Source organism: Panthera onca, chromosome C2, assembly GCF_046562875.1.
Source record: "Panthera onca isolate mPanOnc1 chromosome C2, mPanOnc1 haplotype 2, whole genome shotgun sequence".
Classification (NCBI taxonomy): domain Eukaryota; kingdom Metazoa; phylum Chordata; class Mammalia; order Carnivora; family Felidae; genus Panthera; species Panthera onca.
Genome location: NC_138347.1, coordinates 9,269,628 through 9,293,893, shown reverse-complemented (window position 1 = coordinate 9,293,893; position 24,266 = coordinate 9,269,628). Strand labels below are relative to the sequence as shown.

The window sequence follows — 24,266 nt, the reverse complement described above, 5'->3', positions numbered from 1 at the left end:
AGATAAATATTTCAATGACCTCAAAGTTCATTATAAAATCCTATCAAGAACCAGACTTGCTAAACTTCAAAAGTCAATACAACACAAATGAACCCTGAAACAGTATATTAAGTGAAAGAAGTCAGTCACAAGACCACACATCTGATGGTTCCATTCAAATGAAAAGTCCATAATAGGCAAATCTACAGACAGAAATTACATTAGTGGTTGCCCAGGGCTGGGGGGCATGGGTGTAACTACTAATGGGTATTGGGCTTCTTTCTGGGGGTAATGAAAATGTTCTCAATTTATGGTGATGCATACTCAATTCTCTGAACATACTGAAAACCACTGAATTGTATGCTTTAAATGGGTACATTGTTCAGTATGTGAATTTTATCTCAATAAAGCTTTTTTTTTAAAGGGGGGAGGATTCAGAGAAGAAGAGTTGCTAAATAGCAGAAGATAAATATATCTTTTGACAGAAGCACAAAAGTTATTTTCCAAGGAATGTGATGTCTGGAAATTGATTGCTGAAGAATCTTTTCTTCTTATAGACTGCTGATAATTGAGTGTAGCCATCACCTGTTGAAACATAGAGGTATAGAAAGCAGGAGACAGCTATGAAAGAAAATCAATGTGGCTATCTAGATGATTTAAGTCTGTTTTCTTCTTCTTCTTCTTCTTCTTCTTCTTCTTCTTCTTCTTCTTCGTTTATTTATTTTGAGAGAGAGAGAGAGACCACAAGCAGAGGAGGAGCAGAGAAAGAGGGAGAGAGAGAATCCTAAATGGGCTCCACATTGCCAGTGCAGAGCCCCCACAGGGCTAGATCTCACAAACCAAGAGATCATGACCTGAGCCGAGACCAAGAGTCAGACACTTAACCCACTGAGCCACCCAGGTGCCTGAAGTCTGTTTTCAAAATGTCTCCACCAAACTTGACTCTACAGTGTAGGGAGGCTTGTGTGATTATGGAATGGGTTATGGTGCAAAGTACTGAAAACAGCAACAGACCCTGGGCAAGAACTCAGCAGATTAGCCATTGTCTATTTTACAAGCCAGGGAGGAGAAGATCTTTTAAAGATTCTGTAAGAGGTTGAATAGTGTCCCCCCTACCCCCCTACCCCTCAGAATTCATGTCCACTGTGGCCTTATTTATAAAAAGTGTCTTTGTAGATGTAATTAGTTAAGATGAGGTCATGCTAGATCAGGGAGGGCCCTAAGTCCAATGACTGGTGTCTTTATAAAAAAGGAGGAGGATACAGAAGAGAAGGCAGGGGTTGGGATGATGTAACCACAAACCAAGGAATCCCAAGGAGTGCCAGCGACCACCTGAAGCTGGGAGAGGCAAGGAAGGATTCTTTGATAGAGTTTTAAGAGCGAGAACGACCCCGTCAACACCTTGATATTGGACTTCTGCTCTCCAGAACCGTGAGAAAATACCTTTCTGTTGTTTTAAGCCCCAGCTTGTGGTACTTTGTATGATGGTCACAGAAATGGATCCAGACGCCATGTAGTTTGGCCACTAAACCACCAGAGGGCACTGTCTACCAGCAAGTACTGCATACACAGACACTAGGACCCAAAAGGATTACTGAAGTTTACAGACACAGCCATGCCGTGTTCAGATCATTCAAACACTTGTACCTGTTTGATGACGGTAAACAACTTGTAGTGTATCACTTAGAAAAATTACAGCCATTATCATCTTGCTTGATAATTTTGTGACCTTTGCAACAACTTGGCTGGGAGCTTTTAAAGAACATCCTTGCCCTGCTGTCATTCTGTACCCCAGGGAGGGTATCTGTAGGATCAATTCCCCCAACAATTTCCCTTCCAGGAATGGGTGCATGTCCTTCATTTCCATAGACAGGGACTAAATCCTCTGCAAGGAGGTAATATTGTGTTACATACTCACCAGAAATGTACAGAAATGGCGGTTTTTCTAACCTTGGCAATACTGCTCTCGAACAAACAGTGAGGTGGGTCCCAAGGACAGGGCTAAGGGCCCTTAGACCATCATCTCCCAGTTCAGCTGCCTCACCAGTGTTATGGGTAATACAGATCCCCAGTCTTCCAGAAACTCTTCTCCAGCCTAGCATGGGCACAGTTGATTCCCTCTTCAGCCATGGAGTCCAGCCTGTCAGACACAGCCCTGATACTGGTTCATACCAACTGCAGGGAGAACGTCTTCCTCCAAGTCCACAGTGTTCCCAATAAGTATAAGCAGCACCCCTTTTCCCTGAGTCCCTCTGAATACAGAGGCCTGAAACCAATTCCAGGGCGCCACAGGGATAGCCACCGTGGTGGCCTCAAGAACAGCCCTCACACCCAAGCATGTTTGATGAAGGAGCCAAGAATACTCAATGGAGAAAAGACATGATCTTCAGAAAATGATGCGGGGAAAACTGGATAGTCACATGAAAAAAAAATGAAACTAGGCTCCTATCTTATACCATTCACAAAACTTAACTCAAAATGGATTGAAGACATTTTAAGTGTAAGACTAGAAACCATAAAACAGAAGAAAAGTAGGACAAAACTCCTTGACATGGGTCTTGGCAATGATTTTTTTGATATGATATAAAAAGCCAATAGGTAAGACTACATCAAATTAAAAGTCTTTTGTGCAGCAAAGAAAACCATCAACAAGATGAAAAGACAACTTACAGAATGAGAAAAAATATTTGCAAGCCATATATATACCTGATTAGAGATTAATATAAAAAATATATTAAAAAGTCATGCAACTCAATAGCAAAAACAAAAAAACAAACAAAAAAAAAGCCCAAATAATCCACCTAAAAAACGGGCAAAGGATCTGAATAGACATTTTTCCAAAGAAGATATGCAAATGGACAACAGGTACATTAAAAGGTGCTCAACATCACCCATCACCCAGGAAATGCAAATCAAAACCATGAGATATCACCTCACACCTGTTAGAATGATTATCATCAAAAAGACAAGAGATAAAAAGTGCTGGTGAGGATGTGGAGAAAGGGGAACCCTTATTCACTGCTGGTAAGAATGTAAGTTGATGCAGCCACTATAGTAAATAGTACGGAAGTTCCTTTAAAAACTAAAAATAGGGGGTGCCTGTGTGGCTCAGTAGGTTGAGTATCCAACTTCGGCTCAGGTCATGATCTCACTGTTTGTGAGTTCGAGCTCCACGTCGGGCTCTGTGCTGACAGCTGAGAGCCTGGACCCTGCTTCCGATTCTGTGTCTCCTTCTCTCTCTGCCCCTCCCCTGCTCACACTCCGTCTGTCTCTCAAAAATAATAAACAAACATTAAAAAAAAAACTAAAAATAGAGGGGAGCCTGGCTGGCTCAGTCAGAAGAGACTCTTGGGGTCATGAGTTCAAGATCCACATGGGGTGTAGGGATTACTTTTGTAAATAAAACTTTAAAAAAATAACCAAATATAGAACTACCATCTGATCCAGAAATTCTACTTCTGGGTATATGGGAAATGGAATCACGAGATAGCTGCATACCCATGTTTATTACAGTGTTATTTATCATAGCCAAGACATGGACACAACCTAAGTGTCCATCGACAGATAGATGGATAAAGAGAGCGCAGTATATACACGATAGATTATCATTCAACCACGAGAAGAAGGAAATCCTGCTGTTTGTGACAACATGGATAAATTTTGAAGACATTATGCTAAGTAACAAAGTAAGTCAGACAGAAAAAGGCAAACACTCTATGATCGCATTTAAATGTGGAATCTAAAACACACACACATACACACACACACACAGAGGACAGATTGGGTAAAGGTGGTCAAAAGGTACAAACTTCCAGTTATAAGATGAACAAGCCTTGGGGGTGTCGTGCACAGCATGGTGACTACAGTCAGCAATACTGTATTATGTATTTGAAGTTGCTAGGAAAGTGGGTGGTAAAAATTTTCATCACTAGAAAAAATGTTTGTAACTAGGTATAGTGATGGATGTTAATTAAACTTAGCATGGTGATCATTTCACAGTACCTACATACATCAAATCATTATGTTTTATACTTTAAACTTACACAAAACTAGGGGCACCTGGGTGGCTCAGTCAGTTGAGCATCCAACTTTGGCTCAGGTCGCGATCTTGTAGTTTGTGAGGTCAAGCCCCACGTCAGGCTCTGTGCTGACAGTTCAGATACTGTGTCTCCCTCTCTCTGCCCCTCCCACGCTAACGCTCTGTCTCTCTCTCTCTCTCTCTCTCTCTCTCTCTTTCTCAAAACTAAACGTTAAAAAAAAACTTACACAAAACTGTTATGTCAGTCTTCTGGAGTGCTTTTTGTGGCAAAATGCCCCCCAGCTCCCTCAATCTGGGTATCAAGTAACCAGGGTGTCAAACTTGACCCTCCTTTGCCTCCATTGTCCATCTGCCATCAAGTCTTGTGGGTTTATTGTCCAAAATAGTTCTCAACTTCTACATGTGCCCCCATCTGTACCACTGTCCCTTAGCTACCATCAGCTCTTCCCCAGATAGCTGCAAACAGCTTCCAAACTGGTCCCTGCTTTGACTCCTATGCAATCCATTACGCAAATGGCAACCCAAGGAGCTTTCTGCATTACAAACGGATCATGTGACATCCCTCCCCTGCTTCAGCCCCTCAGTAGCTCCCCACATGCTTAGAGCAGACCCCAAGTTTCTTACCACGGTCAACAAAGCCCTGCATGATCTGCCCTCACAGCTCTCTGATCTCCGCGACCAGCATTTGCCCTTTATGCATGGTGGTTCAGCCATGCTCTCTATTAGGGTTTTCCCAGAAGCAGTCCTCAAGACAAGGATTTTGGTTCAAGTAGATAATTTGAGAGAAGATCCCAGGAAGCGTGGTGAGGGAGTGGGAACAGGGTACACGAATGAGAGGATTCCTTCTGTGCACAACTGGGGCTCAGCTCTGCCGGGGGCCCTCTGTGTGGACATGCCTCAGAGTCATCCCAGCTCAGAGCAAGGAACGTGGGGGGTTTACCCACCGTGTCCCATCGCTCACTGGCGAGCATGGCTCTGGAGACGGAACTTCCCAGCGCTCTGTCAGGTGCCCGCCCGGGGCTGGAGAACACCCTTAGGAAGACACGGGAAGCCATGACTGCCCGGATCAACTGGGGGGTCTGTTTGGAATACCATCAGCCCCTGCTCCTTCAGGACTGCTCACCGTGTGGTGTTCAGACCAGCTACCCTCCCCAAAATGTAACCTGTGATGAGGTGAGGGGTTTGGGCCCGAGCATGGACCAGCTACATCATTAAAACACACCACTAGATTCTGCTGACGTTTTATTGACAGCAAGACTTTCTCAGCGAGCCAAGCGTCACATTACTGTGCACTCCGGTGTAAGCTCCTGACAGGTCATAGTCTGGCACAGTCACAGACAGGTACTTTGAATAGCCCTGTATATTATCCTAGAACATTTCGAGTTTATTCTGACCTCATGATCTCTATCCTCACATTCCTGCTGCCTGAAGCCATATTCTCCTGGCTCCTTCCCAGCCTTCATGTTGTCTATGTGACCCCACCTCGGGAAGGCCTCCCTGATTCCCCATGCAAAATATCTACCCACCTGTTATCTTTACCTTCTTCAAGGTGCTAATCACAATCGATTTAATCTATGTGTTTGTCGATTGGTATATGGCCCATCTTTCCACTTGAATATACGTTCAACAGGGGCAGCAAACTGGTCATGTCCTTTGCCATCATATCACCAGCACCAAGCACAGGGTCAAGGCTCAATGAACATGGAATGGATGGATGGATGGATGGATGGATGGATAGATGGATGAATTCGCACCAAATCCATTTATGAGATGTCCTCCCCCTGTCAGAAGGTGCTTAGTGCTGATGTGCCCTGTCCTTGGTGTCAAAGGAACACACTTCCCCAAGCTCAACATTGTGCTCCCACACAAGACCCCAGATTGCACTTCACCCACTGAGATATTCACACCTTGGTAACAGTGCTCCAGCACCCGACTTCCCCACTCAAGCCTCTTCTCCATCCTTGAAGTGTAATGACAGTACCAATGCCTTTGAAGCAGTCCACCTGTGTAGGTGAGAGCACTGGCTTAGGAACTAGACACACAGCTTCAAACCCCAGCTCTGCCCCTGACCAGTTGAGAACTTGGGTGGATGAGTTCACCCCTGTGAGCCTCAATGTTCTCACCAGGGTTGTTGTAGGGATTAAAGAAGATCACTTGTATACAGCGGGGGTTTTCAGCCTGGGCACTAGTGACATTTTCAGCTGGGTAATTCTTGGCTGGGGTAGGACTGGGGGACTGTCCTGTACATTATAGAATGTTTAGCAGCGTCCCCGGTCTCTACCCACTAGATACCAGTAGCAAAATTCCCAACATCATGTGACAACCAAAAAATGTCTCCAGACATTGTCAAATGTTCCCTCGGGGGAATGGGGGCACAAAATCACTGCTGCTTGACAGCCACTGGTGTAGAGTCTTTAACACAGTACCTGGCAAGTTTATTGCACTAGGTACCTCAGTGTCCTTACCTGTAAAATGGGCATAATGGTGCTTAACTATAGATTGGCGTAAGGAGTAAATGAGACAACGTAAGAGATGTAAATGGGTAATACAATATGAAGGACTAAATAAGTGACTACAGTGTAGAGGGCTTAGCAGAACCTTACACATGCTAGAGATTTTAAAACAAGAGGCTACCATGTGAGGTGACGGATGTGTTAATTAACTTGATTGTGGTAATCATTTCACAGTGTGGACGTATATTGTCATGTTGTGTACCTTAAAAAAAAATCTCACTGTACAACCTAAATCTAGACAACTTTTATTTGTCCGTCGTACCTCAATAAAGCTGGCGAAACAACAAAAACATGCTGTTTTGTGTAAAGAAAAATGAATAACACAATTAACTATCCATATCATAAAAAAAATGTATGTCCGTCATAGTTCAGTAAAGCTGGAAAAAGATAGGATACTTTTGGGTAGTTTAATAGAAATAAGATATGAATGGACCGGTTAGTGGCACTCCCCTCGGTACTGGTCAGGACAGTAATGTGGCAGAGAGGGCGCCTGGGTGGTTCAGTCCGTCGAGTGTCCGACTTCGGCTCAGGTCACGATCTCGCGGTTCGGGAGTTTGAGCCCCGAATCAGACTCGCTGCTATTAATGCGGAGGCTGCTCGGGATTCTCCATCTTCCTCTCTCTCTGCCCCTCCCCCTCTCGTGCTCTTTCTCTCAAAAATAAATAAACTTAAAAAAAAATAATGTAGGAGAGAGGAAATTAAACTAGGAATTTGAAGAGTTGATTGTATTCCAGTTCAGGCATCAACAGGCAGTATGACCAGTCAGAGGCCTTAATCTCCTCATGTGCAAGCGAACTGGGCCAGACGGTTTCTGCAATAATTCTGCTTCTAGAAAGCCGTAGAATGTGGACACCCATGTTCACTACAGCATCATTCACAATAGCCAAGAGGTGAAAGCAGCCTAAGTGTCCACTGACAGAGAAAATGTGGTGTATACATACAATGCAATATTATTGACAGAGAGAGAGACAGTGCGTGTGCATGAGCTGGGGAGGGCAGAGAGAGGGACACAGCATCTGAAGCGAGCAGGCTCGGTGCTGAGAGCAGAGAGCCCGACGCGGGGCTCGAACTCATGAACCGCGAGATCACGACCTGAGCCGAAGTCAGATGTTTGACCCACTGAGCCACCCGGGCGCCCCGCCGGGCTAAAAAAAGGGGACCCAATCACGCACTACAACACAGATGAACCTTGAAGACATCATGCTGATTGAAATAAGCCGATCGTACAAAGACCACCACGGAGTGATTCCGCTTTGATGAGGTCCCTCAAGTGGATAAAGGTGTAGACACAGAAAGTAGAACGTGGTTATGAGGGGCTGGGGGAGAGGGCTGAACAGGGAGTTGTTCGAGGGGTCTGGAGCTTCAGTGAGAAAAGACGAAAAGGTTCTAGAGGTCTGTTCCACAATATGCGCATGTACTACCCACTCGCAAATGGTGAGGACGTTCCACTTCATGGGGAGTTCCTTACAACAAAAAAAATAGAAGGAGGGGAGGAGGAGGAGGAGGAGAAGAGGGGGAGGAGGAAGAAGAGACAGAGGAGGAGGAGGAGAAGAAGAAGGAGAAGAAGGAGGAGAAGAGGGAGAAGAGGAAGAAGAAGAGGCGGAGGAGGAGGAGGAGGAGGAGGAGGAGGAGGAGGAGGAGGAGGAGAAGAGGGAGAAGAGGAAGAAGAAGAGGCAAAGGAGGAGGAGGAGGAGGGGGAGGAGGAGGAGGAGGAGGGGGAGCCACGCCACACTAGCTTATCCCATCTCCCAGGGATGACCAATCCCCAAGCTCTGTGCTCAGGCACACTGCCCAGAGGACAGGAAGGAGTGGGGGGGAGGAGGGGGGTGCGGAGCAGGCAGGCAGCGGCTGCCAGGATCTGCCTTCTCCCCGCCGCCTCCCTGGCACTCGCAGCACCACAGTTGTGACCCCCAACCACTCCACTGTCCACACCTAGGAGGGCCAGGGGCTGGAAAGCTGGGGATGGAGAAGAGGAGAGGAGCAGTGACCAAACCGCGTTGACCTCTTCATTTGACTCAGGAATCGGACCTTCACCTGGCTTTCCAGAAAGACCCCAGGCCCCATTCCTGCCCCGGCCTGCCTGGAGCATGGCAAATGTCCGACAAGCTGAGGGAGTCAACAGCGCTTCCTCTAAGGCAAGGCTGGAGACCGGTCCTCCTCCCACCTCTGCCCACGTTATCTGCCTCCAGCAAAGCGAGGTGGGCACTTCTGACGGTGCCTGGTGCCACTCCGGTTATCCAGGAGGACCTCAACAAGCACACGGCTGTGTTGGTTTGAGAGGACTGTCTGCCTCCCCTCGCTGGAGAACGTAACGGCAATGATCAAATGCTCCCGTTCGCAAGCGCTGCTCTAAGTGCTTTTATGATCCTAACTCACTTGACCCTTATACGAATCATGAGAACGAAGCGCTATAATCGTTTCTGTTTTACAAATGGCCAAACTGAGGCTTGCCCGAGACCGCACAGCCAGGAAGCAGCAAAGCCAAGAGCAGCTCCATGGGAGCGGGGAGCTTTCCCCTGCCTGTTCATTCCTCGATATGCTCGGAGCCTGACTGGTGCTCAGATATTCACGAGAGGGATGCAGACGAATGAGTGCCAAGTACACCCAGTCATCTAGATGAAAATGTGCCTTCTGCAGAAGAACTAGGGACGTCCCATGTTGCTGGCGAACACTTTGGTTCTTGCCATGATGATTTAAGAAACCCAAAGGGATAGTAGCCTCACTGAGTGCAAAGCCAGTTTTAAAAGAATCGCAGCTGTAAAAAACCACCAGAACCCCTAACTCTTCTGAACAGGTACCCACGGCTCTTCAGCTGGTGGCAGTTTGGATCAGGCCCAGGAGCTTGCCCTTCCCTTCTGCTTTTTAGTTGACATAGACCCAGCAACCAGGTCAAGTTTTGCATGAGACAGAGGATGTCAAGCAGCTTGTTCCCTTCAATTCGCTCTTCCTCAATCCTCAGGAAATAGATCAAAGCTTTTTTTCCCCCCCAAACCAGTCCTTTTCCTTAAAAATGCGTTCATGATGCAAACCCTCCATGTGATGCTGTGCTGGGTACAAGACTGTTCTCCTGCCATCCTGGAGGTGAGGCAAGAACCCTCTGAGGAAACGCTGATCAGTTTCCAATGGCTACCACGGCAAATTACCACAAACTCGGTGGCTTATGGCACATTCTGGAGATCCTAAGTCCTGAAGTCAAGATGTCAATAGGGGGCACCTGCCTGGCTTAGTTGGTTAAGAATGTGACTTCAGCTCAGGTCATGATCTCATCCCGGGTTGTGGGTTGTGAGTTCGAGCCCCACGTCGGGCTCTGTGCTGACAGCTCAGAGCCTGGAGCCTGCTTCAGATTCTGTCTCCCTCTTGCCCCTCCCCGACTCATTCTCATTCCCGCACGCACTCTCTCTCTCTCTCTCTCTCTCTCTCTCTCTCTCACACACACACACACAAATAAATAAACATTTTAAAAAAAGATGTCAACAGAGCTGCATTCTTTCTGAAGTGGGGTTTTTCCAGCTTCTAGAAACTGCCTGGGTTCCTGACCTTTCCTCTGTCTTCAGACCCAGCTGTATGGTATCTCTCAATTTCTCTCTCTCTCTCCTGTTTTTTTTCATCTCCTTCTTGGCTTTTGGCCTTCCGGCTTCCCTTTAATAAGAACCCTTGTTGCAGGGGGGTGGCTGGCTCCGTCAGTAGAGCATGCAACTCTTGAGTTCAGGGTCATGAGTTCAAACCCCACATGGGGCATAATTACTAAAATAACAGCAGAAAATTCCAAATAAAAGGCAGTGATAATACAGAAAAAAATCAGGAGGAAAATACAAGCCAAAATTGAAATCTAACATTTCCTTTGTGAGGAAGACAGACTCTGAGAGACAATCACCTGCAATGGCTTTAGGAGACGAATAAAATCGGTTTCCTAATCTTCAAAGGGTTACTGCTAAAGGCAACAAAAATTTTAAAAAGAATTGGGGTTTCTATTCTTCGAGATTCAGTCAAAAATCAATCTGGAAGTCAAAAACTACCCCATTCCAAAAACAGTAATTAACAAAAGTACAACTGAGAAAAATAACATTTTGGGGGGAAAGTGGAGAAAACCTTTACATAATAATAAAATAAAATGTAACTAAGGATGCTTGGGATTACACTGGGCCCAGCAAGATAGTCCAGGGTGATCACCCCATTACAAGATCCCCAACTGAATCACCTCTCCAAAGTCCCCTTTGCCAAGTAAAGTAACGTTCACAGGTTCTGGGGATTAGGACATGAACATCTGGCGGGGAGGTGCTTCTTCTGTCTACCACAATAACCTGTGCAAACCCTCAGCTTCTCTCTTTTGAAAACACCAGCTCTCTTGAGGATCGCGTCACTTCGAACCCACAACCTGCCTTGCTACTGTAACCCAATGGCCGCCAACCTTTGCTGCGCGTTTGAATCACCGAGAGAGATTTTAAGACTCCCAGTCCTTGGGTTACACTCAGACCAATTCAATCGCAACGCCCAGGGATGGAGCCAGGCATCTGTATTTGCTTTTTTAAAGAGGCCCCCAGGAGATCTTAACATGAAAGACTTGGGATCCATTGCTATGAGCGACACACGACACACTTCTATCAAGCCAGGCTCCCCACACCCCTTCTTTCATGGGTGTCACAGGGGCCTGCTACATAACTTACAGGGCCCAGTGCAAAATGAAGATGGGGGGGCCCTTATTTAAAACTCAAGAATTCCAGGACGGGAACAGAAGAAGGGCGCTCACCTTGAGTCCAGCACGACTCAGTATCTTCGTCCCCTCCAAGCCTGGCCTCATCTCTGATAAGGTCAGGAGCCATGGGCAGGATCCATCCGGTATCCTGGCTTTCCAGTCCCTTGACTTCCATCACACCAACGAGATTTTCCTGCCCCCTCCGTGTGGTTCCCCACACATTCTCTGAGCCCTCCATCTCAAAGCATCCCACACTGACCCCCAGGACCTGGCTTCCTCCAGAGGTGTCCTACCCTTGGAGACCTCTCCTTCCATCAACGCTACTGTTCTTCCCTGTTACAAATCTCCAACTTCCTCAGGTCCTATCCTCCACCCTTTGAGGCCACAGCCCTGCACTATAATCTTTTCCATGCAAACACCCTTCAGGCTGTGTGTGAGCGTGGCAAAACACCAACCCTCCACCATCACCACTGTTTCCAGCAAGCAGCTAGGCATGAGGCGGGGGGAGGCGGGGGGAATGGCAGGAAGCTGCCCATGTTGTCGTGACATTTATGACCACAGATCATAAATGGCGCCCCGGCTCCACAGACAATGCTGCCTAGTTCCCTAATACATTCACCTTCACACTCCACGAGATGGCTATTACTTCCTCAAATCTCTCAGACTGAAACCTCTGGCCGACTTTAAATGGCTCATCCTTCAAAGAGTAATAATGCCATCAAGAAGAACCACCTAGCGAGACCCACACACTCTGCTTTCCTCCCGTTATAAAAGTCCTGCTCCAATGACAAGCCCCCATCTGAGTTCTAGATCCCAACTACACCGGCCTCCCACACATTTTAGTCTTGAATTATTCCCTTCCTCTCCTTCATCAATTTTTACCTCCCTTTGAGATTATTACCGTTGCACAAAACATGCTTTAATAGCTCTCTCCCAGCTTTTGAAACTTTTTTTTGAGAGAGAGAGAGAGCGTGCGCACGTAAGCAGGAGAGGGGCCGAAGGAGAGACAGTCAGAGAATCTTAAACAGGCTCCACACCCAGCTCAGAGCCCAATGTTGGGCTCAATCTCATAACCATGAAATCATGACCTGAGCTGAAATCCAGAGTCAGATGCTACACTGACTGAGCCACCCAGGCACCCCTAAAACTCTTTAAAAAGAATTCAGGCCTTATATGGCATGTTCTCTGATTATAATATAATTAAGTTAGAAATTAATAACAGCAAGATATCTGGAAAATATCCAAATAGTTGGAAATTTAAAAATATACTTCTGGTGCATCTGGCTGGCTCAGTCAGTAGAGCATGCGACTCTTGATCTCAGGGTTAGGAGTCAGAACCCCACATTGGGTATAAAGATTACTTAAAAATAAAATCTTCTAAAAATTTTTTGTTAAATATGTTTCTAAATACCCTTAGTCAAAGAATATGTCAATAGGTAAATTAGAAAGTATTTTAAACTGATTAAAATTGAAAAGTCAACATATCAAGATTTATGTGCTGTTATTCCACTAACAGCAGTACTTAAGGGAAATTAATAGCCCTTAACACCTATATAGAAAAAGAAAAAAGATCTCAGATCAATGGCCTCAGCTTCTTTTCTCAGAAACAGAGCAAATAAAACCCAAAATGAGCAAAAGAAAGGAAATAATTTGGGACACCTGGGTGGTTCAGTCAATTAAGCATCCAACTCTTCTTGATTTGTGTTCAGGTCATGATCTCACGGTTCATGGGATCAATCCCCGCATGGAGCTCTGCACTGATGGCATGGAACCTGCTTGGAATTCCCTCTCTTCTTCTTTCTGTCCCTCCCCTGCTTGCATACTCTCTCTCTCCCATAAATAAACATTTAAAAAAAAGAAGAAAACGGGACGCCTGGGTGGCTCAGTCGGTTAAGCGTCCGACTTCGGCTCAGGTCATGATCTTGCGGTCTGTGAGTTCAAGCCCCGCGTCGGGCTCTGTGCTGACAGCTCAGAGCCTGGAGCCTGCTTCCGATTCTGTGTCTCCCTCTCTCTCTGACCCTCCCCCGTTCATGCTCTGTCTCTCTCTGTCTCAAAAATAAATAAACGTTAAAAAAAATTTTAAAAAGAAGAAAGGAAATAAAAGAACAGAAATATAATATAATCAGGGGTGCCTGGGTGGCTCAGTTGGATAAGCGTCTGACTTCGGGTCAGGTTATGATCTCATGGTTCGTGGGTTCAAGCCCCGTGTCAGGCTCTGTGCTGACAGCTCAGAGCCTGGATCCTGCTTCTGATTCTGTGTATCTCTCTCTCTCTGCCCCTCTCCCACTTATACTCTCTCTTTCTCTCAAAAATAAACATTTTTAAAAATATGTATGTAATATAATCAGAAAAAAAAAAACAGAGGAAAAATAACAGTAAAACCAAAAGATGCTTGTTTGAGGGGGGAAAAAAAATCAATAAAATTGATAAACCTCTAGCCAGACAGAGCAGGAAAAAAAAAAAAAAAAGAAACACAAATTACCAATATCAGGAATAAGGGAGGCGGCATCACTACCAATATTAAAAGGACTAATAAAAGCATATTATGGGGGTGCCTGGGTGGCTCAGTCAGTTAAACATCCAACTCTTGGGATTCTCTCTCTCTCCCTCTACTTCTGTCCTACCTGCTCATGCTCTCTCTCTCAAAATGAATAAATAAAACATTTTAAAAAGAGCATATGAACAACTTGTCAACAGAATAACTTAGATGAAATAAACAAATTTTTTGAAAAACATGAATTAAGCTCACTCAAAAAGAAATAGAAAACCTGAATAGCCCTACATCTTTTTTTTTTTATGGTGAAAAAATTTATGTTTAGATTTAGTCAGCCGGACTCAGTTTAGATGATCCCAATTTTGTTGGCAACATCCAAAGTTGAACATATATGCCTTCTTTTCTCCATCAGGCCTGATCAGAGTGTTGACCTCGGCCATGTCAATGTCATAGAGCTTCTTCACAGCCTGTTTGATTGGGCGCTTGTTGGCCTTAACATCCACAATGAACACAAGTGTCCTCTATGTTCATCATGGCTGACTCTGTAGTCAGGGGGAACTTGGTGATGGCATAGTAGTCAAGCTTGTTTCTCCTGGGGGTACTCTTCTGAGGATATTTGAGCTGCCTTTGGAGACACGGTGTCTTGGGCGATCAGAATGTAGGTGATGTGAGGATCTTTGTGTGTGTGTGTGTGTGTGTGTGTGTGTGTGTGTGTGTGACTGCGGATGCCTTTCAGCACCGCTTTCTTGCCTTTCAAAGCCTTTGCTCTGGCTTCTGATTTGGGAGGGGTAGGGGCTTCCTTCTTCCCTTTCCATGCCATCTTCAGAAAAGGCTAGTCCCACAGCTTTAAAATAAAGTTCCAAATAATTTTTAGAGAGAAAAAAAAATATTGGTTGAGCTACAGTAAGGGACCACCCAGCAAGAGCCCACTTTCCTGATCTTGTTTGTTGATTTGATAGAGAAGGGTAGAGTCAAGGTGACAGACACCAGCAGCTTAGCCAACTCTGCTTGGGAAAAGCTGAGTCATAATGAGGTCGCAGCTCTCCATAAATCTAAGTGTCACCAATCAAACACCCTCAGATTACACTAAAGAAGACGCGTGGGGGAGTTCTGATTGTGCAGACCTTGACACACCAGGGGATTCATTTCTGTTTGAACTTTGCAGGTGCACAGTTTTCACTGGGAGAAAAAAAATATATATATATATAGATAGATAGATATAGATATAGATATAGATATATAGATATATATAGCCTCCTTGGACAGACCTAAATGCAGACACTTAGCACCCAAATGAGTTATGTAAGGATTAAATAAAAACATTCCAATAAGAGGCTTGGCACACAGTAAGAGCTTCATAAACACTCCCTCTCACTCGGGGGCCGGCTGGCAATCACATACAGCAATGAACCCTGCCCACACCTGAAAATCTACTCATAAGACCTTTTTTCCTTGAGTTTAAGGAAACGGGAGAACCTATGTCCTGAGAGGCAGTTACCGTGTCTAAATCATTTCGCTGCATTTGAGGAAAAAGCAAACATTTTCATTTTGCAGTGGATGATGGGCGCACGCCCAAGAAAATTACTCAGCCCTTGTTTTTCTCCTTTTGGGGTTTTCCTAGAATAGTTTCAGTCTAACTGCAATGAATCTCTAGATCCCATCACCATCGGTTTTGGCTTTGGGAAATCGACTAACCGCTCCACCCCGCAGACCACCGCTGGGCTCAGACGCGGGATCAAAAGGGCGCAGCGCCGGGAAGGGGCGGACTCCGGAGTGGGGCGTTACGAAACCTTCGGGAACGGACGGCCACTCCTCGCAGGGGAGGGACCGAGGGCCGGGCCTCGTTCTCCAGAAGTCGCAGCACTGGATCCCAGAACTCAGTTCTCTGTGGCCTCTCTGTGTCCGAACCTCCGCAGCGAGCTCCCTAGTGGCTCACAGCCCGGGCCGCTCTCCACGCGCCAAGTGCCTTCCCCGACCATGTCGTCCTGCAGCCGCGTGGCGCTGGTGACCGGGGCCAACAAAGGCATCGGCTTCGCCATCGCGCGCGACCTGTGCCGGCAGTTTTCGGGGGACGTGGTGCTCACGGCGCGGGACGCGGCGCGGGGCCGGGCGGCCGTGCAGCAGCTCCAGGCCGAGGGCCTGAGCCCCCGCTTCCACCTGCTGGACATCGACAACCTGCAGAGCATCCGCGCCCTGCGCGACTTCCTGCGCAAGGAGTACGGGGGCCTCAACGTGTTGATCAACAACGCGGGCATCGCCTTCCAGCGTAGGTCGGGGGTGGGTCTCTGGGAGCGCCAAGGGTTCGGGGCAGAGAGCCGCGGGCGCCCCCTACTTGTGGGCTGGAGTGATCGCGGAGCGCAGCGCCGGCCCCTCGGGATGCGCTCAACATTGGCCTCCCTCGGCGGCTTCTCGCTTTCCGCGGAGTCGCGGGAGCGGTTCGCTTAGCGCGAAGCTGGCGGGGCGCAGCCCTGGGCCCTCCCGGAGCCGTCGGCTGCTGCGGTTTGCCAGAAAACCGGCCTCCTGGGAGGGGGCCACGCCCTGCTAAGCTCATCAGCTTTCTGTCTAAAGCAAAAAACATTTTCCCTGCGAAGGGTCTCCAGCTCACTTTGGGCTTTCGCTTTCCTTGAAAGGGAGCTTTCATAGAAGCCCGGAGGCATCTGCTCGGGACAGGAAATGGATCGCTGAGACACGATCAGCGCGCACTTGCACAATAGTGAACTTGAGATTTTATTTAAAGGAAAGCTTTGATAGGCTCAGCCAGAAAGGAAGCGAGCCTTGTTCCCTCCCCCAGGGAATTTGTTTGTCATCAAACCTACATTTTAAGTGTGATTTTAAGTAGCATCTTTGGCGGGGGGGGGGGGGGGGGGGTAGGTCAAGGTTATTACTCTATTGCTCTACTGAGAAAGTTGTTGAGCCGCCATGTGGCGGAGGTAGAAAGAATAACCAAGCCAAACTCACCTACAACCTAGTGGAGACGAGAAACCCAAGAGGCAGAACGGAGTAAAAACTGCCGTGAAGCCTTGAATAACCAGCCCCCCCCCCCCCCGGCTTGAACCCTCACCGAAGCTGTGCACCCGCACCTCCAACTCAGCGGGTCGGCTTTCCGGAAGCGCAGGTGGGAGGTGGCAGACACCCGCTGGTACAACCCTCAGCCACTGGCTGAAGGATTGATGGATAAATACGCCGCTTCCCGGACCAAGCGTGCAGGAACGCGGGTCCGCTGGCAGCCCTTGCCCCTCAAAGGTGTGGGCGGTGGACCAACAGCACGCGCAGCCCCAGGCCCTCGCTGGAATCGCGGGATCTCGGGCCTCACCCCACACCCGCTGAATCAGAATTTGCATTTTAGCAGGATTGCCAGGTGCCTCCCATACCCTTTCAAGATTGAGCCGCAGCCCTGAAAGCCGGGAATTCTCAAAGTGGGGCCAGACCTGTAGCTGTAGCGTCACCCGAGAACGCGTTAAAAATGCAAATTCTGGAGCCCCACCCGAGACCTTCTCAATCCCCAACTCTGGGGGCGGAGCCCAGAAAGCTGTGTTTTAACAGGCCCTGCAGGTGATTCAGATACACCCTTGAAGCTCGGATCCGGTGGCTTAAAAATCGTTTTAAAGTTAGCTTGTTTTAGGGGCGCCTGGGTGGCTCAGTTGGTTGAGGCTGGGCCTTCAGCTCAGGTCATGACCTCGGGGTTCGTGAGTTCAGCCCCGCGTCGGGCTCTGTGCTGACAGCTCGGAGCCTGGAGCCTGCTTCGGAGTCTGTGTCTCCCTCTCTCTCTGCCCTCCCCCACTCAAGTTCTGTCTCTCTCAAAAATAAACTAAAAAAACATAATAATAAAGTTAGCTTGTTTTTCCTTTAATTAGAGATAAAATCTAGGGCGCCTGGCTAGCTCTGTCCATAGCGCATGAGGTTCTTGATCTTGGGGTTGTGAGCTCCAGCCCCACCTTCCGTGCAGAGATTGCTTGAATAAACTTGAGAGAGAGATAAGATTCGCTTTGTTATATACATTTCAAGGGGAAATGCATGACTTTGTTTCCTTCTCTTTTTGGAAGCTGATGATCCAACACCCTTTGACATTCGAGCTGAGATAACACTGAAGACAAACTTTTTTGCCACAAGGAATGTCTGCATAGAATTACTGCCAATAATAAAACCTCATGGTAAGTCCAGCCATATGTCTGCCCCTCCCCTGCTCATTCTCATTCTCTCTCTCTCTCTCTCTCTCTGTCTCTGTCTCAAAAATAAAAATAAAAAAAGATGTATAATGGGGCACCTGGGTGGCTCAGCCAGTTGAGCATCCGATTCTTGATCTCAGCTCAGGTCTTGATCTCAGGGTCGTGAGTTCAAGCCCCAGTTTGGGCCCCACGCTGGGCGTGAAGCCTACTTAAAAATAAAATAAAAGATATATTTGATACATGGCAGTGCTCTTTGGTCCCATGATATGAACTCAACCCTAGAATAATAGGTGTTACAAGTCCCCAAAGGCCTCTTGCCTTTGAGCAACCTCAGTGGGTCCTTCTCAGCTCCTCAGGGTGGTGGGGCCACACCAGCTCATTTGGGAGCCTGGCAGGGAAGGATCTGTTTTAGCATCATTATGACTTTCCCTGTGTTCCTTTCTGCACTTTGTCAAGCTAATGAAGAACCTCCCAAAGAAATATTTCTTTATTAGGAAGTATCTTGCCCACACTCCCAAGTATTCAATAACTTTTATTACTTTTTCCACAAATACTGGAGGGCCTACCATAACCCAGGGTGCTGGGGACACAGTGGTAAGCACTGTGAACAGGAACAATCCTGACCATGGAGCACTGAGTCCAGTGGACAAGACCGTCATTGACAAGGAATCCTACAACTGTACTGGGAGGGGGCAGAGAAGGCTCGCTTCCTTGACGATTCTCTTTCCCAGGAAGGCAGCTGTGATTCTTAGGAAGAAAAACTCTGTGGTTCTTATAAGAAATGTGCTTTTCTTGGAGTGCCTGGGTGGCTCAGTCGGTTGAGCATCTGACTGTTGATTTCAGCTCAGGTCTTGATCCCAGGGTCGTGGGGTCGGAGCCCCGCATTGGGCTCTGTGCTGAGTGTGGAACTGGCTTAAGATATTCTCTCTCTCTCTCTCTCTCTCTCTCTCTCTCTCTCTCTCTCTCCCCCTCCCTCTCTCCCTCTCCCTCTCTCCCCAGCTCATGCTTGCTGTCTCCCAAAAAAAAGAAAAACAATGTGCTTTTCTTAATTTAACATTTTGAATAAAGATGATCTCTAGTGCAAAAGTCTTAAAATCTAAAAAGATGTTTGGTGAGAGCTGCACTCAGACTCATGCTCCCCCACTTGCCCAATTCCTATCCCCAGCTCTACAGGCAATTCCCTTTGTCTTTTCCTAGTGGGATGAGATCACAGAAAGCCCGCAGGCAGAGTTGCTGGGACTGGCTGAAGGAAGCCTTGGTTCTAGGTGCGTGGAGTTGCTTGAGTGCTCAGGGCCAAGGGCATAGTTTTTAAATGCAAATCTAAGTTATGTGTGTGTGTGTGTATCCCTTTTTTACATAATGGGAACATTAAGTATAATGTTTGCTACTATGCTCTTTTTCACTTACTATCTCTGGGACTCTTTCTAGATCAAGACAGAAAGCTTTCTTATTTTTTTTTTTACAGCTGCATAGTATTCCATTTGCAAGGGTGATTTTTACCAAGTGTCTAGAAGTCTTCTCTCTATGGGTTTTAGAATCCTAGAATTGGAAAACTACAAGGTATTGAAGAAACTTGACATTCCTATGACTTCATTTTACAGAGAAGGAAATTGAGACCCAAAGACATGAACGCAGTCAGGTAGTGATAAATCTGGAAACAGTGTTCAGGTTTCCTGACTTCACCCCTCAATCAAATCAGGATAATTAGTTCCAGTGAAGGGAAGGATCTTAATGCCAAACAATTGCAAACCAAGCCATTTTGAAAGATGAAAGGCATCTTGGAGGAGGGTGGAGCTTGGGCATCAACCCAGAAGCAGATGAGTCACTGGCTTCAACCAGTTCTCTGTAACAGTAATTCCCAACTTGGGAATCTGGTTTACAACACATTGAGAATACTTGTGAATTTTCAGTAAAACTCACGTTTACCCAGAAGGCAAAAAGTGAGGATCCTTGCCTCTTGATTTGTAGGGAATCTCTACCCATGCAAAACTGACTTAAATGTCACATTTTATTTAGCTTTATAATACCTCCTTATTTAAAAAAAAATTTTTTTTAATGTTTGTTCGTTTTTGATGGACAGGGTGTGAGCAGGGGCGGGGCAGAGAGAGAGGGAGACGCAGAATCTGACGCAGGCTCCAGGCTCTCAGTGCAGAGGCTGAAGCCTGGCTTGAACCCACGAGCTGTGAGATCATGACCTGGGCCGAAGTCGGACGCTTAACCGACTGAGCCATCCAGGCGCCCCTATAATACCTCTTTAAAAGAAAGTTACCTCTGGGACCCCTGGGTGGCTCAGTGGGTTAAGCGGGTCTGACTTTAGCTCAGGTCATGATCTCACAGTTAGTGGGTTCCAGCCCTGCTTTAGGCTCTGTGCTGACAGCTCCAAGCCTGGAGCCTGTTTCAGATTCTGTGTCTCCCTCTCCCACTGGCACTTGGTGTGTATCTCTGTCAAAAATATATGCACAGTTAAAAAAATTTTTTTAAAAAGTTACCAAACCTTTTCTTTTGCTTGTTCATTCAAGATTCTGAGTAAATAAGTTAATCCAACGTTTACCCACTAGGGGGAGCTACTTGTCCACTCTTTCTAAGAATGGCTAGGGGTTGTTTCAGGACCAGGGGGCCCACCTGGACCTCAGCAAATGGTGGTGGTTGTGTGGGTGCAGCCCTTCTCAGGACTGATTGCACCCAGCTGGCTGCTGAGATGGTCATCCCTTGGCCTCACTGATGATCACCTGAGATGTCACCTGAGATCAGAGGACACCTCTGACTCTTAGAAAGTTTTTTATTTCTACCAAAGGCATAGAGTAGCACCCCTATTTCATTTTTCTTTCTTCCTTTACCCTTTTGAATTTAATTCCTTGTAGCAACCAGGCGATTAAGAACAAATTTGCTTAGGGTGCCTGGGTGGCCCAGTTGATTAGGTGTCTGACTCTTGATGTCTGCTTGGATCTCCATCTCAGGGTTGTGAGTTCAAGCCCCACGTTGGCTTAAAAAAAAAGGGGGGGGGGCGCCTGGGTGGCTCAGTCGGTTAAGCGTCCAACTTCGGCTCAGGTCATGATCTTGCGGTCTGTGAGTTTGAGCCCCGCATCGGGCTCTGTGCTGACAGCTCAGAGCCTGGAGCCTGTTTCAGATTCTGTGTCTCCCTCTCTCTGACCCTCCCCCACTCATGCTCTGTCTCTCTCTGTCTCAAAAATAAATAAACGTTAAAAAAAAAAAAAAAAGAACAAAGCTGCTTACAAAGTAATGAAGAACACAACTTCATCAAAATAGTATTCCTGGCCAAAGCATTGAAGTGAGTCTAATTAGAAAACCATGCCAGTCCAAATGGGAGAAATACTACAAAATAATAGCCTAGAGTCTTCAAAAAGATCATTGTTAACTACTCTAGGTTAAAACTAAAGAGCTATGACTGCTAAATACAATCCGTGATCCTACGTTGGAGCCTGGATGAAAACAAAAAGTATAAAGAAAGATTATTGAGATAATTGGACCCTTTGAATATGGACTGTACTTCAGATAATAGTGTTATATCATGATAAATGTCTTGAGGGTGATCACTCTTGTGGTTATGTAAGGTAATACCCTCGTTACCGTATATAAAGCGCTTAGGGCAAAGTTTTATGATATTTGTCTGCAATTAAGACAAAGAGAAAGCAAATGTGGCCAAATGTTAACAATTGAGGGGCTTAGGTAAAGGGCATACGGGTATGTATTGAACTATTCTTGCAATTTCTCTGTAGGCTTCAAATTTTTCACAGTTCAAAGTTGGGAAGGAAATATGTATTACAAGAGAGGAAGAAAATACTGAAGAGTCTTAGGTACCTGGGGATAAGTGAGTGCTCATATTCAAGACAGAGTGAGGGCATCTCTGTGTGCAGTTGGCCCACAAAGATATCTAGTAGAATGTACAACACACACACCCCCAACCCCATGGTGAATGAATGCCACTCAGAAAATGCAATAAAATCCAACTATCCTAGTGGATACAGAAAGAGTGGATTCGGGATAATATGTAAGAAAAGAACCCCCTAAATGTGGTGTCTTTTTTTTTTTTTTTATGTTTATTCATTTTTGAGAGAGAGAATGAGTGGGGGAGGGGCAGTGAGAGAAGGGGACAGAGGATCTGAAGTGGGCTTTGTGCCGACAGCAGACAGCTCCATGTGGGGCTCGAACTCATGAACCATGAGATCATGACCTGAACTGAAGTCGGACACTCAACCGACTGAGCCACCCAGGTAACGCAACGTGGTGTCTTCTGATGTTAGGTGAACTGTGTAAATTCACACACTGGTTTCGGGATTTCCATCAATGTTTCCAGCCGTCTTCTAGTTTCTGGCCTGCATGTTTTTTCATAGACATAACCGTCTTTTTAATAGCTGTGAATTATGGTGAATGTGAATATTAACTCATTAATTATATTTAACTATTAATGATGGGCTAAAGAAAGTGAAGAAAATCAAACCCGGGATGGAGAATCAACCCACTCCATGTGTGAGAGTACCCATCATTCAGGATAGACAGGGTCATCGTAAGGCATTGCTTGACCCTGATATTTGGCAGTTGGAGGCGAAGAGGTGGTGCCCAGGGCCCTAGGAAATTGTGCAAACCAGTAAACAGCTTTAATCCTTGGGGTGAGGGTGCTGTCTCTGGGAAACCAAGTTCACAGGCACCTGGAGTGTTTGTGTGTGTGTAGCGGGATGTTTTTAAAACTACTGCCCACTGGAGAATCACTGCCCTTTAGCCCCTGTTACTGATGGAAATGCGTCCTTCCCTTTGGGGGAGGAGAGCACAAAGTAATGTTAAAGCCCACTGGGTCCCTTCTAGAGTCTTTTTTTTTTTTTAAATTTTTTTTTTTTAACGTTTATTTTTAAGACAGAGACAGAGCATGAACGGGGGAGGGACGGAGAGAGAGGGAGACACAGAATCGGAAGCAGGCTCCAGGCTCTGAGCCATCAGCCCAGAGCCCGACGCGGGGCTCGAACTCACGGACCGCGAGATCGTGACCTGAGCTGAAGTCGGACGCTCAACCGACTGAGCCACCCAGGCGCCCCGAGTCTTTTTTTTTTTTTTTTTTAACCAGCAATTAAACCTGCAGTATCAATCAATTGCATGTTGGGTGTAGTTACCCAACAATCGTTTATCTGTGACCTGCTTCCATATATTTACTATTCTGTTTCAGGCAGGGTGGTGAATATCAGCAGTCTAGAGGGCTCCAAAGCTCTTGAAAATTGCAGCCCAGATCTACAGAAGAGGTTCCGATGCGAGACGCTCACAGAAGGGGACCTGGTGGACCTCATGAAAAAGTTTGTGGAGGATGCAAACAACGAAGTGCACGAGAGGGAAGGCTGGCCCAGCTCGGCTTATGGGGTGTCCAAGCTGGGGGTCACGGTCTTATCAAGGATCTTGGCCCGGCATCTGGATGAGAAGAGAAAAGCGGACAGGATTCTGCTGAACGCATGCTGCCCGGGGTGGGTAAAAACGGACCTGGGTGGGCCTTGCGGCCCCAGGACTGTGGAGGAGGGAGCTGAGACCCCTGTCTACTTGGCCCTCCTGCCTCCAGATGCTACCGAGCCTCATGGCCAACTGGTCCATGACAAAGTCGTCCAAAACTGGTGAATGTCTGCTTTGGTGCTTAATGCTTAATAAACGTTTGTGGAGTGAATGAGTGACTTCTGGTGGTGTAGTCGGCTTCATTTTCTGTCGACTTAGAATCTCCCTGTGAGAAAGCGGGTCTCGTCTAGAATCGGGCCGAGAGATTTTATTGTGCCCAGACTCTAACCTGAGACGGAGAAGAACCTGGTCCAGTGGTTCTCCAGTGTCAGAGGGCATCACAATTACCTGGAGGGCATGTTAAAACGTTGCTCAGAACTGGGGCGCAAAGATGTGCACTTCTGACAAGTTCCTGGGTGCTGCTGGTGTTGGTCGAACGAGAGCCCTCAGGGCTACGGAGCGGGCTGCAGCCGTGTTCCAGCAATCCCATGCTGTTTCTAGGTTGTTGACTCTTCGAGCATGTGATTCCTCCTCCATTTCTATTGTTCTGCAATCCTGCTTTGTACCACATTCTGTTTCATTATATTTGGGCACATTTGAACGGGTTCTTATGAAGCAGTATGGCTTGAAGGACTCAGGAGGAATGTCCTTTTTTTTCACTGGGATACGATTTCTTCCATACTGGGTTTTTCACTTGGGGTTTTGCATTCTGTGTTCCCAGAATGTTTGCAAAGTTGCCCTGCCCCTTCTTTCAAATTGTCCCGGCATAGGCAACTTTGTGCAGACCATCTCTGCTCTCGCGGAGACAGATGTCTTCTCCCTGACCTGTTCCTGCTCCCCTACAGCCCAGGGTGATTCTTGAACCTTCCTGGGCCTTTTGTAGTCTCTCTGACAA

General features: G+C 46.8%; 1 protein-coding gene across 1 annotated transcript; it reads left to right on the top strand.

Annotated features, from left to right (window-relative positions):
• Positions 1 to 15,423: 15,423 nt before the first annotated feature.
• Positions 15,424 to 23,550, top strand: LOC132683985 (carbonyl reductase [NADPH] 3). The gene is made up of 3 exons (XM_060640471.3): positions 15,424 to 15,984; positions 17,762 to 17,869; positions 23,061 to 23,550. Exons 1-3 carry the CDS (start codon positions 15,696 to 15,698, stop codon positions 23,495 to 23,497), a joined length of 834 nt encoding a protein of 277 aa, XP_060496454.2. The 5' UTR covers positions 15,424 to 15,695; the 3' UTR covers positions 23,498 to 23,550.
• Positions 23,551 to 24,266: the final 716 nt, after the last annotated feature.

Excerpts from the sequence above, each read along its gene's own strand:
- LOC132683985 (XM_060640471.3), top strand. The coding sequence starts at position 15,696 with ATGTCGTCCTGCAGCCGCGTGGCGCTGGTGACCGGGGCCAACAAAGGC. Across the intron at positions 15,985-17,761 it reads CGCGGGCATCGCCTTCCAGC|CTGATGATCCAACACCCTTT; the intron begins GTAGGTCGGGGG and ends TCTTTTTGGAAG. Across the intron at positions 17,870-23,060 it reads GCCAATAATAAAACCTCATG|GCAGGGTGGTGAATATCAGC; the intron begins GTAAGTCCAGCC and ends ATTCTGTTTCAG.